Source organism: Anoplophora glabripennis, unplaced genomic scaffold (assembly GCF_000390285.2).
Source record: "Anoplophora glabripennis isolate ALB-LARVAE unplaced genomic scaffold, Agla_2.0 scaffold280, whole genome shotgun sequence".
In the NCBI taxonomy this organism is placed as follows: domain Eukaryota; kingdom Metazoa; phylum Arthropoda; class Insecta; order Coleoptera; family Cerambycidae; genus Anoplophora; species Anoplophora glabripennis.
The window spans coordinates 612,844-630,485 of NW_019416356.1; the positions used below are offsets into that span (position 1 = coordinate 612,844).

The 17,642-nt window shown below is 33.4% G+C and overlaps 2 protein-coding genes across 3 annotated transcripts in view; one reads left to right on the top strand and one right to left on the bottom strand.

The window, feature by feature from the left end:
- Positions 1 to 17,642, bottom strand: part of LOC108910700 (putative mediator of RNA polymerase II transcription subunit 26) — a 70,783-nt gene that overhangs the window by 17,333 nt on the left and 35,808 nt on the right. For both annotated transcript variants that reach the window (XM_018715400.1, XM_018715399.1), the window contains exon 2: positions 5,244 to 5,340. The gene's annotated coding sequence lies outside the window, so the exon portion shown is untranslated. The remainder of the gene's footprint in view (positions 1 to 5,243; positions 5,341 to 17,642) is intronic.
- On the top strand, positions 13,818 to 14,908 carry LOC108910674 (uncharacterized histidine-rich protein DDB_G0274557-like). The gene is made up of 2 exons (XM_018715365.1): positions 13,818 to 13,829; positions 13,880 to 14,908. The coding sequence occupies exons 1-2, from the start codon at positions 13,818 to 13,820 to the stop codon at positions 14,906 to 14,908; spliced, it is 1,041 nt and encodes a 346-aa protein (XP_018570881.1).

Sequence of the window (17,642 nt, forward strand, 5' to 3'; positions counted from 1 at the left end):
AATGGAAATGTAATTTTCTTAGATATGTGATGTCGACTATTTTAAACACCCTGTATATTATTCAAATTTTGAAAAGAGAACCCTTTTCTCATTTAAACAATTCTAAGTAGGCAGCTGTCAAATGAATGTAACATTTGTCTAAGTTATTTCAAATTTTAGACACTAATGACATCTAGTATTAAAGACAGTTGCTGTCGATATTTAAATTGTTTTAATTATTGGTAAAAATGAGGGTACACTTGTAGTAAGTATATGGGGTACACGCACTGAAAATAAATGTGAAATACTGCATCTGTATTAGGTTAGGAATATTATATTAATAATAACGCTGGATCAAGTACTAAAGCAAGATATAAAGCATAATATTGTTGATAACTGTTTTAACAAAAATTTCACTATTTGAAACGTAAAATACCTAAACAATTAGACCAATGTTGTATTGATCGACAGTTACTTAGAATTACCTAAACGTACCTATTGTATTAAATCGTGAAATGTTGAAAGTAACTATATACAAAGTGTGTATTTTTTTAAATCCGAAAAGTGCCTTTTACATTTTGCATAATATACTGTTGTTCCATTTAAAATAATCGGCAGTGTTTCACAAAAATTTAACATTTCTGTTAAATTTGCTTTACGTCCGCTCATTTTATGTTTATGTAAAAACAGCCAAACAGAAAAAGTTGAGTGATGAATTGAGTACAGCACAAAATAGATCATACGTAAATGTAACGCAAATATAATATAGGTTAGATTAAACTGAAATTAGAGCGCAAACTCCGCTTTGTCTACATTGTCTACATAGTCTACGTTGTTTACATAGTCTACGCGAAGTCTACACGTAGACGTCGACAATTAAAGTCGACGCGTAAACGCCCATCCCTGGATATTAGCCATTTTTTCGACTGGCAACCCTGGCAACTTCGCCATTGCATTTGGCTACCCGGTTCCGTTGTTCTCGCGTCTGCCGCTTATTTGTACGGAAAATTATTAATTATCGACAACTTGGCTGCCTGGTTATTTTAACGGGAGCCTTAATGTGACAGGGAAGGCCGCGCCGGGTTTTTGAGTGACGGCGGAGGACGAATTGCTTTTCTAGAGCTGAATCGAGCGCCATTTGTCATCGCCTCGCGTTTGTTATGCTTCTACAGATGTCAAAGTATTCTAACCGGCCAAGATCGTTAACCTTCGTGAAAAAAAAAACTATAGACTGAATACATTCCTGACATCTTTACATATTTATTTATTTTTTGATTTTGTATAATGTTAAACATAAAAAAAGATCTATACTGATTTATTAATTTTCAGATTCAATACAGAGTGTAAATCTACAACGTGTAAAAGGGATCCAGATTTAAGAATATTTTCGAATATAAGTTATTTTGTGAAAAAAAGTTCATACAAATGTAGGTCGAAATATGCTATAGACTGTTTAAATTTAAATTTTTTTTATTTATTTTTATTAATTATTTCAGAGTTTTGAACATCCTGTATCTCGAAATCGAAGAATTTTTTACCCACATCACATCAACTTTTTATTTTCAATGTTGAATTGCATTTTTACTTTCACCATGCTTTATTATAATACCTTTAAATAAAAGATTAACAAAACCTATATACAATAAAATATGTTTTATTTTTTTCTTNTGAAAAACGACAGTTGTTGAAGAAAGAAAAGAAAACCTATAGAAATATAAGCAGTTAATAAGCGAGAGAGTGTAAAAAGATTCAAGTTGGAGAAATCAAGAATATAAAAGTACCAAGTGGTAAAATAAGTGACCCAAGAATACGAGACCAGCGGAGCACCAACAAACAAGGTCCAGGAAGACAGAAAGAACGCGGAATAGCATTAACAGGTTCCAGAGGCCAGTAAGAAAACGGAATATCAGTAGCAGGATCCCGGAGAGCAGTAAGAAAACCGAATATCAGTAGGAGGGACTAGGAGACCAGTAAGAAAGCAGCATAGTCGAGAGGTTCCTGAAAGGAAGCGAGATAGGATAGACAAGAATTAAGGAAAACAATCAAGCAAAGTAAAGTAGAGAAATCAGTCGACAAGTCATTATCGATAATACGTATAAAAGGTACCTTTATAATAAAAGTNATACAATAAAATATGTTTTATTTTTTTCTTCAAAAAAAAAACGGTGCATTCTACGAAAAAAATTGAAGCGACCAATTTCATTCAGAATTGATGGAGGATTTTTTAAAAAATATCAAAACGGGCAAAAGTCAGTGGCGTACCATTTTTTATTAAAGAAAGTTGTGGCATTCTCGCAAGAACGCCACTGGTGCGACGAGAAATATTCGGATCACCCCAAAAAATGCCCATTTATCCCTCCAAAGCGTGTTTCAAATTTCGAGTCAATATCTTTAAAACTTTGTAATTGTATATCGCAGAACATACCACGGTGATAAGATTAGAAAAATATGAATATTTTCTTGTAAAAATTTTGATCAGCAGGGCCTATTTACGAAAGTCCAGACCTGCAAAATTCTAAAATAAAATTTGAATTTTTTTTATAATTTCGAAACGGTTTGAAATAAAAACTTGAAAATTGTAAGTATGGTGCAAGTCGCTTTGGGACATATACTAGTAATTTGGTGGTATTACCGAAAAAATAAGGTAATCAGTGGCGGAGATATGAGGGCACGGTGTCATTTCTATGAATAAAAAATTATAAATCAGGGTTTTTTTACGTCTCATTTTCAAAGTAATACTCCCTTATATACAGGGTGTCCCGAAATTAATGCAACAAAATTTGGTCATAGATTCTTAAGACAAATTTAGGGGACCCGTATTTTTTCCCCTCCTTAGGCGTTACAGCCCCCTGAAATCTGCACCAAAGAATATTTTTTTTATATCTCAGAACCCTGTTGTACGAGAATCACTAAATTTGGTACACTGGGGTTTTATGCCATGCGGAATCTGATAGTGCTACGCTTTTTGGCGAGGAACCCCCTTAAGACACTTTTTCGTGGGTCCCTTTATCTTTGGAACCAAAAAAATTTGGTCGCAAATTTGAATTTCTTAAAAATTATTAGTTAGCTAGAAAGCCATTGAATTTAGAAACTTTTTTGTCTCGATATTTTTTTTGTAAAATGCAATGTATTTCAGGAAAACGTAGAATCAAGATATGCATTCGATTTTGACAGTTTTCTCGAAAATATTGCGGTTTACAAAAAAAGTATCAAGGAACAAAAAAGTTTCTAAATTTAATGGCATTCTAACGGAGGAATAATTTTTAAGAAATTTAAATGTGCGACCAATTTTTGACTCCAAAGACACGAAAAATCGTCTTAAGGGGTTCCCCGCCAAAAAGCATAGCACCAACAGATTCCACGTCATAAAACCCCTGTGTACCAAATTTAGAGATTCTCGTACAACAGGGTTCTGATATAAAAAAGACTATTCTTAGGGGCAGATTTCAGGGGGCTGTCACTCCAAAAAAGGGGACCACTTGCCAAAAAATACGGGTCCCCTAAATTTGTCTTAAGAATCTATTACCAAATTTTTATTAATTTCGGGACACCCTGTATATAAGGTAGTATTACTTTCAAAATAAGATGTAAAAAACCCTGATTTATAATTTTTTATTCATAGAAATGACATGCCCTCATATCTCCGCCACCGATTATCTTATTTTTTCGGTAATACCACCAAATTATATGTCCCAATTCGACTTGCACCATACTTACAATTTTCAAGTTTTTATTTCAAACCGTTTCGAAAATATAAAAAAAATTAAAATTTTATCTTAGAACATTGCAGGTCTGGACTTCCGCAAATAGGCCCTGCTGACCAAAATTTTAACAAGAAAATATTCATATTTTTCTAATCTTATCAACCGTGGTATGTTCAGCAATATACAATTACAAAGTTTTAAAGATATTGACTCGAAATTTGAAACACGCTTTGAAGGGATAAATTAGCATTTTTTGGGGTGATCCGAATATTTCTCGTCGCACCGGTGGTGTTCGTGCGAGAATGCCACAACTTTTTTAAATAAAAAAATTGTACGCCACTGACTTTTGCCAGTTTTGAGATTTTTCTTAGAGGCGGATTTCAGGAGGCAGTAACTCCGAAAGAGGCGGCTCCTAGGCAAAAAAAAATCGGGTCCCCTAAATTTGTCTTAAGAATCTGTTGCAAATCTTGTTGCAATAATTCCGGGACACCCTGTACAAATAAAACGTTTTTTTGTAGTCGCAGATAATTGCGATTTTCAATATTCCTGCAATAAAAAGCAATACGTTAGTTCTTAAATTAATTAGTAGGCTTTGAACATCAAATAAACGACAGGAAAAACTGTTTATAAAGTTCCTGTTCGACACCCAAGTTAAAAAACACTCCCCCTAGTTTGTCTCAAGCGTAAATATTACAATTATCTCGTAAATTATGCCCCCTAAAAAAAATTGGAAGAGGTTATATTTGTAGACAAAATGTTGTTAAAGAAACCTGATTTACAATTTTATACTTACAAAAATGACACCGCTGCCTTTATTGTTACGTCACTGATTATTTTATTTTTTTTTGGCAATACCACTCATTTACGAGTATATCCCGATTTACACTACACCTGCAATATTCAAGTTTTACATTCATACAGTTTTCGAATTATTAATAAATATCATTTATTTTTTTTCAAAAATGTACAGGGTCGTACTTCCGTAAATAGGCCCAATTAATCAAAATTGTTATAGGAATATTTTTATAATTTTCCATGTTTATTGCCGTATAGTGTTCTTTGCAACATATAATTATATATGTATATTTGCTCTTATAGTTTCAGTGAGATACAGGGTGCTAAAATTAAAATAAAGTGTTATCAGCAAATTTATCAGAGTAAAGGTGATTTTTAAAATTTTTACAAATTGCTAATTTGTACCAAAATGATGGTAAGCTATACAAAAAAGTCAAGTAATTATTTTCAGTCACTATTTTTGCGTTTATAAAATGAAAAAAAAAAAAAATCCAGTGGCGTGCGTAACAATTGAGGAAAATGTAACTTAACCAACATACATATTTTCGCGAGTGGTTTAGGCTGACTCAATTTTTTTAACGTGTTTATTCATGTATTGTGCAAACACAATTTCCTTCCAATATCTCTATTTGTTCAGAAGACATTTGGAAATACATTTTTTGGAAACTTTGTATTTTAAACACAAAGAAATATGGCAACGTCGCATAAATGGTAAATGGTAATATGACGTCATTCTGTCGGCTTAGCAGACGGACTTGTACTTACCGGTGTTTCTAAGTAAAGGGCGTTAATTTGACCTGTTGAAAAGGGCGGTGGAGGCGGTCCAAATCCCGGACCTGTACCAAGGAGCTGCGACTGCTGCCTGGAACAAGAGACAATAGTCAGTGGCGCCAACTAAACGTTTATTTTGAAATTAGATTGGCACAGGAAAGAACAAAACCACCAAGTTCCATTCTGGATAGATGAACTGATATAAATAACTGAATTGTACAAGTAGTATACATTTGTTAGATAATTTCTATGGGCCGGCTCACTCGATAGATCTAAATCCATTTACGTGTGACTTGGATCGAATGATTCGCCTGTAAGAAATAGTTTATTATTATTTTTATTTTAAAAGGCGTTTCTACTACACTCACCAAACAAATTATGGAAGCAGAAAAATTTCCGAATTTATTTTAGTAATTTTTTAAAGAATGTAACTTTGAGAATATTGATTGCGCGAGAGCGATGCTTCAAAAAAATTTTCACTTATAATCTCCCTAGTGCTTGAATTATTTCCGGAAATTTTTCCGAAGGAACGCACTGTCTACAAAAATGCGTGATTGAGGAAAAATTTCCGGACAATAATTCAAGGACGTGGGGGATTCGGTAAGAAAATTTTATAACCAAAATTTATTTAAAAAATTTGATATATTTCATTTTGAAACTTATTTCACCCAAATAAAGTTGGCTTGACAGGTAGACATTGTTTTGTGGTGCATGACATATTTTTTCTTCTTAAACGTCACATAATTTAATCGCATTTCACGCGTTTTTTTAAATTCAAAAATGGCTCTTTTTGGGAATGAAAATTCCGAAAACATGAAAGCAGAAGTGGCAAATTTAACTCCCCAAACTACGAAGAAGTCGAAATTAAGCGTATGACGGCAGTTTCTAGCTTTTTGCGCGGAAAGATCCTACAATGTTAGAGATTCAACAATATCGATGCCTGCGTTGGCATCAATTTTTGAAAATTATGCGTTTAACATGCAAAAGAAAAATTCTGATAATTACAAAGAATCTGTCGTTTAATTTTGTTAATATTTTTTACTAGTAAAACTAATACATTAATTAATTGTCATGCCCTAAGACTTTCATGTTCATAAGTACGGGGATACCTAAGCTTTGAAAAAAATGTTTCAATCTTTAGTAAAACAAAATGGTTCTTAAAACATGAAAAGCAACACGTTCCATTCACTTTAGTAATAAACGAGATATTTAATTTTTGAATTCAAATATTTATCTTTGCAGTACAATTCACTTAGTATTACTAAAATAGAAGGAAAGTAAGTTTTTGTAGAAAAGCGATGTCTATGGCAGTTTCTCAAAGAATCTTATTAAAACATAAAAAACACATTCCTTTCACTTTAGTAATAAAAAAGGCATTTAATTTTTGAATTTAAATATTTATCTTTGCAACACAATTCACTTATATTACTAAAATAGAAGAAAAGTAAGTTTTTGTAGAAAAGTGATGTCTATGGCAGTTTATCAATGATTCTTATTAAAACATAAAAAAATACATTCCTTGCACTTTAGTAATAAAAAAGGCATTAAATTTTTAAATTCAAATATTTATCTTTGCAGTACAATTCACTTAGTATCACTAAAATAGAAGGAAAGTAAGTTTTTGTCTATGACAGTTCATTAATGAACATAAAAAATAGCACATTACATTCATTTTAGTAATAAAAAGGGCATTTAATTTTTGAATTCAGATATTTATATTTGCAGTATAATTCACTTAGTTAAAATAGAAGGAAAGTAAGTATTTGTGGAAAACCGATGTCTATGGCAATATATCAATGATTCTTAAAAAATCATAACTGCAATCAAGTAGGCTTAGGCTTGAGATGTCAAAATCGTCTTCGCTATCCGTCACGTTGACAGTCATTTTCTCTAGCTTCTAATTGTTTACAATTAAATCATGGCAGTCAACAACCAAAAAACTAATTAAAAACCTTATAGTATAATATGTAATTCTTGCATCAAAATAGGGGACATTCTTATGTCTCATAAAAATTTAAAGTATTTGCCATATTTACTGAAAAAAACTGGAAGCAGTCCGCATCAAGAAAACCTTTTCGTAGCTATTCAAAAGATTTTGGAGGAAGATATCCCATCTTTTTACGTAAAACCAGGGCTCAGCAAAACAAAATTTCATCAAATTATTACATATTATGTTTTATGAAACACAGACATCTGATGGAAATGAAAAATAAAGGTAATAATTATGCTCCTCGTTACTCTCCGTTGCGAAGAGAAGAGTTCCAGCGAGAATTTCAAAAACATTTAGAGTTAATAGAAGAAATCTGGGAACAAATATTATTTATTATATACAGGGTGTCTCATAATTAGCTACCAAGCCTGAACAGGCCGATTCTATGATCAAAACTAAGTAAAAAAGTTCATATGAACATGGGTCCGGAAATGCTTCCTAAGGGCACAGGGACCCATTGAAGAGGGAGGAATGGAAATCATTTTTTTGCAATATCTCTCAATCGCGTTGTGATAAATGAATGAAATTTGGTATACACAGCTAAATTTTGATGAGCAATTTGATGGACTAATCCATTTATTTCCACAAGGTCCATTGGGGTGGGTAGGGGGGGCCCTTGGTACTTTGCGTATGTAACCTTTTCATCTTTGACTTTTTAACAAATTGGACAGTAAATTCCGTTTTACCGAACTGTTTTACGTTAAAAAGGTACACTTGTTTCAAATCGTTATCTTTAACGGTTTCTGAAAAAATCGCTCTTGAATTAATCCCACTTTGGTCAATTTCATAGTAATTTAAACAAAATACAGGGTGTATTATGTTTTTAATTATTATTTTAAAATAAATAAAAACATTACATAGCAAAATTCTGGATAGGTACCGATTTTTGAACCATATGATAACTGTCAATAAAAATTTTCCACTTATTAATTTTGTTTGCCTAGTAAAGAAAATTCCGAAAAATTTGAAGGTTGCCATGGGCAACTGTCGAAATTACAGTATGTAATTGTCTTAAAGTGACGTGTAAAATTTTTATCTCAATATTTCAAAATTAAAATCTTCGAGCTTCAAGATGGTTCTTTTTTTTCTCGATATAACAATTATTCACGAAATTACAGCCTTTCCAAAATCATTAAAAAAATTTTGAAATTTTTCTGCTCTCTTAATTATTTTGCTGAGATTATTATAATGTTATAGAGTTATTTCACCAAATGTTAAATCAGTAGTGCTTTGTTTATTTGCCTTTATATAATAAATTAAAAGGAGCTTTCTAATTTACCAATCTTTCCGATTTAGAATCACTTAAGAATAGATAGACTTAAATTGGTATCATCTGCTGCACGCGTTGAGCCAAATGTTACCATTGATATAAATTTGGCTTTCTTTTTTGTCAGTTATTCACTATTTCTTGAAGATAACACCAGTTGGTCGAAACCGTTCAAATGCCTCCTGCAGTAGTCGTTATTACAATTATTATTTCGTGTTTATGAGAAATGTGTATCAACCGTATCGACGATGAAAGAAATTATATTAGCAATCAGATTTTTTCACGTGGTCACGCTACAGCGTACCGGATTTATATGCCTCAATACTCGTAGCGTTATGCAAATAAATGCCCATGAAAGTAGCGGCGCTGATAATCTATTTTCCCGCACAAAGAAAAGCCGCCAGGCACAATCTCCTCGTTAATTTTATTTTTATGCGCTGCAATATTCTCGTTTGTGACAAAAATCGTAATGCTGAACCTGGCAACCTATTTGATATTCACCCTGAACGTATTTAGCTCGGCTTTACTTCGATTTGGAATAATTTTTTTTTCAGGGTATTAGTTCAATGCCTTTTGCAACATAACCTTGGTTTGTTGTTGGACTAAGCCACAAAGGCCTGTTTGGCCTTTGTGATTGCAAACAGTTACGATTTGGTAACTTAAAGGAATCGAACCGTCTACATATTTCAGTGAATTATGATTTCGTAAATATACAGGGTGTACAGTTACTAATCGGCCAAATTTTAGCAGTAGCTCGTTCAAAATTAAGGGCAATAATTTTTCATATTTTACTTATAATTACATATTTTTATGTGCTCTCACTATAGTAAATAGACTATTAATACATTGTTTTTAAGGAGGTAAGTGGATTTTACCATAGAAGTGGAAGTTGCTATGGACAACGAGAGGTAAGTGAGTACTTACCTCCCTAGGGAAAAAAGCGATTTCGAGTTATAAATGCATATTTTATGAACAAATAAACATACAATACGCTCCTAAAGTATGGAATAAATTCAGTAAAAACGAAACAATTTTTTTAGGGGAAAAATCCTCGAATAGGTCGCTTTTTAATTTAAAAAATACATATTTTAGCATAAAAGGCGATTTTCAACCGCCATTTGTTTTCGAGTAAAGATGTCATTGACATTTTTTTTTAACTAGTAGCCCTCTATTTTTTTTCTTGATTCTGAAAGATCGTTTCATTGTCGATCCGACAGTATTAAAATGTTGCCATCTTACATAGGAAAGTTTTCGAGTAAATGATGATTGAATGTTAGAAAACTCAAATCAATTAAAATAAAGCAAAAACGTTACCAAATTTAGTTTTTCGAAATGCCTGAAGTTTTTTGTGGATAACGTAGGTGTGAATTTTTACAAAGTGTCACTGCCATACCGACTTTCTTAGTATTGTAAGCGATATAAAAATTATTGTTGAATTTAAAGTATTATGGCACATTTAACTGTCACACAAAGAATTGAAATTTTAATTTTTATCGGATGCGGGAATAAGACTAGAACTCAGTAGGAAGTTTGCGATTTATTTAATGAAAAACATCCAGATCGCCGTATCAGCCAATCAACAGTCAGTAAGATAGAATCTAAATGTAGAGAAACTGGCAATGTTGTAGATATTCCAAAACCTGGACGTCCAAGCGTTAGTGAAGATCACAAACAGAACATTTTGAGAAGTATGGTAGATAATCCTCATAATACTTCACGACTGGTTGCATTAAACAATGAAATTAGTCAGACCGCAGTGCTACTTCAGTACTCAAGTGCTATCTTGAGGCAGGAAAATATCGTCCCTACAAATTTCAACTTGTACAGGAACTCAATGAAGACGATCCCGACCGCCGCTTACACTTTTGTGAAATTATGATGGATTTATGTCAAGTAAATAGAGATGTACACCTGCAAATACTTTTTTCAGACGAGGCCACGTTTTGTCTCAATGGTACAGTGATCCGTCAAACTTGCAGGTATTGGAGTCAGGAAAATCCTCATTGGATGGCAGAGACACATACCCAACACCCACAGAAATTAAATGTGTGGTCTGGAATAGTTGACAACAGAATAGTAGGGCCTTTCTTCTTTGAAGGAACCCTTATAGGAGAAAGATATTTAGAGTTTTTACAAAATGATCCTGTTCCAGCGCTTGCAGTAATTTTTCCTAACGATAATGACCCTGATATTCCTGATAACACCATATGGTTTCAGCAAGACTGTGCACCTCCGCACTATTCGCGCCCTGTTCGAGATTTTCTGGACAATTGCTTTCCTAGAAGGTGGATCGGCAGACGGGGATCGATAGAATGGCCCGCGAGATCCCCAGATCTTACACCCCTGTACTATTTCTTATGAGGCTACTTAAAGTCCAAAGCGTACGTTAATAGACCACATAATTTAGAAGAACTCCAAAATTGTATTATAGATGAAATACACAGAGTTACCCCAGAAATAATTCATAATGTGCAAGAACTACATAGACTTGCGTACGTAACCTGGAGTTGTAGTGTTATTGTAAAGAATCCTGTTGGCTATTTCATTTTTGTTACTTAAACTGTCAGCAACATAACTTTCTGCGATTATGGCTGATTTCCACCCACCATGTCTCTTGATTGCCAAGACATCAACCCCTGTATTAGCCAGTAACGTTGCCGATGTTCTTCGGAATGAATGGCCTGTATATGTTTCAGGATGTTAAAGATAAATATAGAATTATCTTGAAATTGACCTAACTGGCAATTTCATAATGGCCGTCATTTTGATGCATTTAAAAACCGGAAAAATTTAATGTCTTGCAAATTGTAAACAAACATACAGAAAATACACAGTTTGCATTTAAAAATTTTGTTGATCTGCTCCAATGAGATTGCGATTGGACAGAAATTTAAATATGTGCTGTTTATTTCTTAAATTTTCTATTCGCTAAACGCAACCCATACATACTTTTAAACACTATTTCTTAGGGATTGGAAAATTTTCCATTGATAATAATAATAATTTAAGAGATTTCCATTAGACGTTTTTTCCGTTGGTATTCCGATTCCTTACATTAAGACATTTCGGAAAAGACCACATACAATATATGTTTTAAAAAATGTTACCGTTATTTTAACGGTACCAGAGAGAAATAAATCAGTATTCTTTAAGATCATCTAGTCTCCTCGATAAAGAGATTAAGTAACATATACGAGTAATAGCTTTGTTCTTAGTGCATTAGATATAGTTTCCATCAAACGCAATCGCATTTGATTCGAAACACTGAATTTTGAAACTTATGTAAGTACAAGTATGAACAAAGCTAATAGATGCCTGGGCACCTAAAATAATAATGCAGGTTTGATAAATATTATAATAAAATATTTGCAAATAAGTTGATACCTAGTAAGGGTGTCCAAAACAAACGCGGGATTTTATATGAGGAAAGAAGATTTTATTAATTGAAAAGTTGGCAAAGTCTTTGCATGTTTTTAAAGGGTAGACATTGCCATTAAATATGAAAGAGGATATCGGATTCAGGAATAGTATTCATTTGAGTAGAATAAACTTTGCACTTTATGAACCACCGCAGGAATAAGTCGCATAGGCTAAGATCGCATGATTTTGGTGGCCAAGTCACTTCACTGTCACTTGAAATCAGTCGTCCATTAAATTTCTGCCGTAACAAGTGGATAGTGTCACATGCCGTATGGCAGGTGGCACCATTCTGCTGGAACCATGTCTCATCCAAATCCATGTCATCCAAATGTGGTCACAAAAGGTTCAATTTCACAGCTGTTTAATTCGGGGCGTTCCTTCTACCAAGAATTCCACGCACACTCTCAGCTACACACTCTCCGAACTTATAATGAATTTTCACAATCTTACACAATTCAAATTCTATGTATTTTCGGACAACCTTTATGTAAGAATAAAAGATACAGGCCGTTATTTATTAGCTATTTTCTATTTATAAATCGGCGGGAAATATATCGAATATTTTTCCCTGGCGTTTATTTCTTCCCGAAATATTACTAAATGGGAAATAAGCAGTACAAAAGTAGCAATTTCCTCTATTATACCGGCTGTGACAGATTTTTGTGATGTAAAGCTAAATTCACTTTCTTTTCTGTTATGGAATACATAAGTACGTATGGTTATAAATAACAATTTCTCACTAGTATCTCTAAATATAAAACGTTTTAATTTAGTAATTAATTTAATCAGTGATTTTCTGTTTAATAAATCAACTGCTAATCCCTAATTTTCTCTAATTTCAGTAGTTTTTTGAGTTTCTGCCAAAATTGTTAATAAGTAAAATTTTTGTCATAGTAGTTAGACACCATACTTTATACAAGACAGTCTGCAACTGAACCCGGTACTAATAGCAGTCAATACAGTAAGTTACATTGACAATCGTTAAGCAATTTTTTTTAATTTAAGATGGAGGGTATTAAATTAATAATTAATACTCTCCATGTCAAATTATAAGTTTTGCAAGTCTCTACTTTTGAAACAAAGCGCTTTTCGAATTTAAAAAACTATAGTTTAATCACACCTCTAATTTTCATTGTAATATCTCTTGGTGACTTTTGACCGATTAGTAACTGAACATCCTGTATATTTACAAAGTGCTAATGTTACGTATTTTCTGAAATATGTACGAATTTGTGATCAGTCGTTCTTTTTTCATTTTATCAAATGATTCTACCTTGTTATTTTTCATTTTTCTTTCACGTCATAACGAATTACGTTTCCTTATTATAATAATTAATGTAACTAAGAAAAATAGAATTTGGTATATTTCATTTTAGGAAAGTCAGGTGATTCCTTGTGATACCAAAAATAGAAGATAATTTGCTAAAGTATAAAAAATCAGAATCTAGCAAATGTTACAAACAAAAATTAAGGATATTAATAGAGTTATCTTATATTATTTAATTGTTAAAAATGTCCTTGATGTTTATTATTATTTTTTTATTATTAATTTCTCTTTCGATAGTTTCTTTGTATTAGAATTTCACTTTCATTAATCTCGAGCAAATTACAATAATTGCTCTATGTAAGTATAAAACTATGTTCAGTATTTTTTCTTTTCGTGTAAGACTAATCAATATTTATATTAACTACCACGTACATCCAACATTTAACACACGCGCGATGCCGATAATTAACTTAATGTTAATTAAATCTAGTTTTACTTTTAACTATTCGACCGTTCAGTACCGTCTAGTGCCGTAGTGTCGGGGATAACACACTATAAATCCCGGAGTGTTACTAAAAAAATTCATACTCAGCGTGTGCTCTTAAACATACCAAGTTGAGCAACATGGGAGCTTGGGTAAGTAAAGTAAATTTGTATACGTTTTGTCACACCTTTGTTTTTTGTAGGTATTAGCGAGTGTGTTCTACGCATGTTTCGTGCTAACAGAAGGGCAAAGTTCCGTGGGTACCACCAGGTTCACAATCCAGCCTATCCCGGTCAGGCTAGCGAGACACGCTCAAGGAATAGACGCGACGAAAGGTCTACTTGTCGGAGGTGGTATACACAGCGCTGTACCCATAGAAAACAACCCCGTAGCCTCGGCGACGAATTACGAACCCTATGACGTGAAATATTACAAGTTCAGCGCGGAGGACGCGAAGAACCCTAGCCCTTACGTCTACAACTATAACAACGAGATTGGCAGCTACGAAAACGGCGTCAATTACAACGAGTTCACCTCTATAGAGGCCGAAGCTGAGGGATACAGCCAAAACTTGGACACTGCATACGAGCATTATAAAACAGCTACTAGCTTCACCTTAGAAGGTCCAAAACAATTGGAGACGATCACCACGCACAGCTTCCACAAAGAAAGCGAGCCTTTCGATGTGTCCGGTTTCCAAAACTCCCACAAAGAAGATGAGGAGCATGCCGAGGTCCACTACCACCAACACAAGCACCTGCACAAGCATAACCACAGACAGGAGCATATGCACAAGCACGAGCAGAAGCACAAGCACGAGCACGGTCACGACCACGGTCACCAAGCCCAACACGAGCACAAACACGAGTCCCATCATAAACATGCCCACAAGTCTGACCACAAACATGTTCATAAAGGCGAACATCGCCACAGTCATCATCAGGAACATAAGCATTCCCACCAAGGCTCTCATAAACACGAGCACAAGCACCAGCAGGAGCATAATCATGGCCACCATCACGGCCATAAGCATTCTCACCATGGGGAACACAAACATTCCCATCATAACGAGCATAAGCATGACCACCACCACGGACATAAGCATGAGAATAAACATCAGCACAAACATGAGCATCATGGACAACATAAGCATCATCATGGGCATAAAGACGAACATAAGCATCAGCATCACGGCAGCCATCACCACAAGCACTCCCATCACAAGCACTGAGGATGGGCTAGTGCGTTGTTTTAATCGTAGTTGTTATTTTATGTTTCCATTGGACTTGTTTCGGCGGAAATAAATTTTATTTTACTTATTTGCTGTTTTTTTGCTTCTCAACATCGAAATATTAAAAAAAGTCTGTTAATAAACCGAAATATGGTTTATCTCTAGTAATTTTGTCAACATTAATGCAACAGAATGTTTAAATATTAACTAAAGTTGAGATATTTATGGATCAAAACAAGTTCAAAGAATTATTTTGGTTGAAAGAACTTGTTGGCACACAGGTTTGTTTTCTTTAGTTTTTTCAAAAATGTTGGCATGGCATCCAAAAAAATTAGCTAGATTATTTATATAGTGCCACTGGCACAATGATTTCATTTGTAGAGTCACGCAAACGATGGCAAAACTAATTCATTCTGCAAAAAGATATTTAGTACAGACAAAGAGGGAAAAAAGAAGAAACTAAACACAAATTACTTTGACAAATTAAAATATAAAATAAGAGCGAAAGAGCTTTGAAAACAAAATTAAGACAGATTGATATGAAGAAATACTATATCATACTAGAAAGGAAAATATTAGTAATTATTAATTATTAAAAAATTATTAAAAAAGTACCAATGATGAAGTATTTTAGAAATCTAGACCCCAAAATGTGTTATTTGTAAACTGTTTTTTCTCCTATAGTTTTATTTTTTCAGTTGTTTTATATTCGCAAATCTGTTGATAAATAGAATATCTAACCAACAGCTATTGTAGTTTGTACAACTATAAAACATTGGCTGAACTTTACTCGATTTTAAAATATTCTCGGCAACATTTGAAGATTTCCATCTCCCATGTCTGTTTAATACAATTAAATCTGCCCCGACATTAACCAAAATGGTCGCAGAAGATCGACGGAAACAATAGCCTGTGTATTTAGCTGCATTTGGCAAATTGATCCTAAATCATCTATATCAATCAAACTTAATTGATACAGTTCATCACGACGACATGCACCGGCAACACCCAATATTAAGGCAAACTAAAAGGAAAAACTAACATCTAAATATTTAAAAATTTTCACATCTAAACGTACCTTTCATTCATTAAGTATAGATACATATATTATAGTTGAGTAATAAACGTATTTGATGAACATTACATTTTATTAATTATTATGAATGAATATTTATAGTAATTGTACAGTTATTACATTTAGTAACATTTATAAAATCTGGATAATTATTCCCCTCGCGTTTACTAATTGTCACATTTTTCTCAAAATGATTTTACTGCTCCATTTCAGTCACCGGATGCTCAATGTTATCTGACTGACCCATTAAAACAGCATGATGCGACGTACTACTAGAACCTGGTGTCATTGTAAAGAATCCTGTTGGCTATTTCATTTTTGTTACTTAAACTGTCAACAACATAACTTTCTGCTACTGTGGCTGATCTCCACCCACCATATCGCTTGATTGCTAATACTCCTGTATTAACCAGTAACGTTGCCGATGTTCTTTGGAATGAATAGCCTGTGTATGTTTTAGGATGTTCTGGCTTCAAAAACTGTGCAATCTAATTAGGAATCACAGAAAGGGCATTCTTGCCGACTGGTTGGTTGTAACAGCGCATAAAAAAAGCGTGAAATTTCAGTTTTAATTTCCAATCAAATCTTGATATATACTTGAGAATTTCTAGGTGAGAAGCAGAATCAAGGCAGTATTTGTTGCACTTTCTATTTGAAAATCACTCATTTAGAAATAATAATTCAGAACCAGCAAAATTTCAACTTTTAAGTAGCTTTGTTTATAAACACCTTAGAAGCGAGAAAATCCAAATAACCAAGGCGACTTTGCAAGATTTCGAATAATGTCAAAATGAATTAATTAAGATATGTCAAAAAAATAAAACCTAATCTTTATTTCAAGGACCATAAAGAACTGCGGGAGCAGATACAATGTTATACACCACGCAGCAGTTAAGTATCATTTACCACTCTCGGACTCTATTGCCAGCCCTCGCTCCGCTCGGGCACAAAATCGTTCTCGACTGATAAATAATACTTATGATGTAAATAGTAACTATAAAGTCACATTTTTTGCAGCTGCTACTAACTCTGATGGTATCCTGGACATCTGAACATCATCATCACTGTCCATTTTAAATATATTTTAGCACTTATAGGTATTAAAACGATTTTGACATTTATCACAACAATAAATAAACAATGATTGTCAAGGAAACTGTTTCATAAGCAATTATATTGTAATGAAAAAAAGTTAGGTACTTATGCGTTAAAAAAAGTTCTTAGTTCATATTAATTAATTAATATTGTTTGTGATTTCAGCAAAAATAATGCTGTAAAAGTACATTCCCTGACTCGATGCATTTGCATTATCGACGGGGAATGCATTGCTTTTACTGTTAAGTACACAATATACTATTAACACTTACCTCCTTTAATTTGATAAACTTGTAATAGATCTGCCACCATGCCCTCAAGATTCAAACTAAAGGAAACGTTGGAAATTTTACAGAAATAAGCCTGGTGGTATATTTTCTGATACGTACGCAAGTGCTGCGGACTAAATACAGACGAAAAATTGATGACGTTACCACTACGACATCGTCGGAGTTATTTTTACCACTTTTATATCTATAGATATTTTGGGAACACCAGAACAAGTATCTATAGATATTTTGGGGAAGCTAGACTGTACCATTATAGAAGGTGTTTCCTTTCATT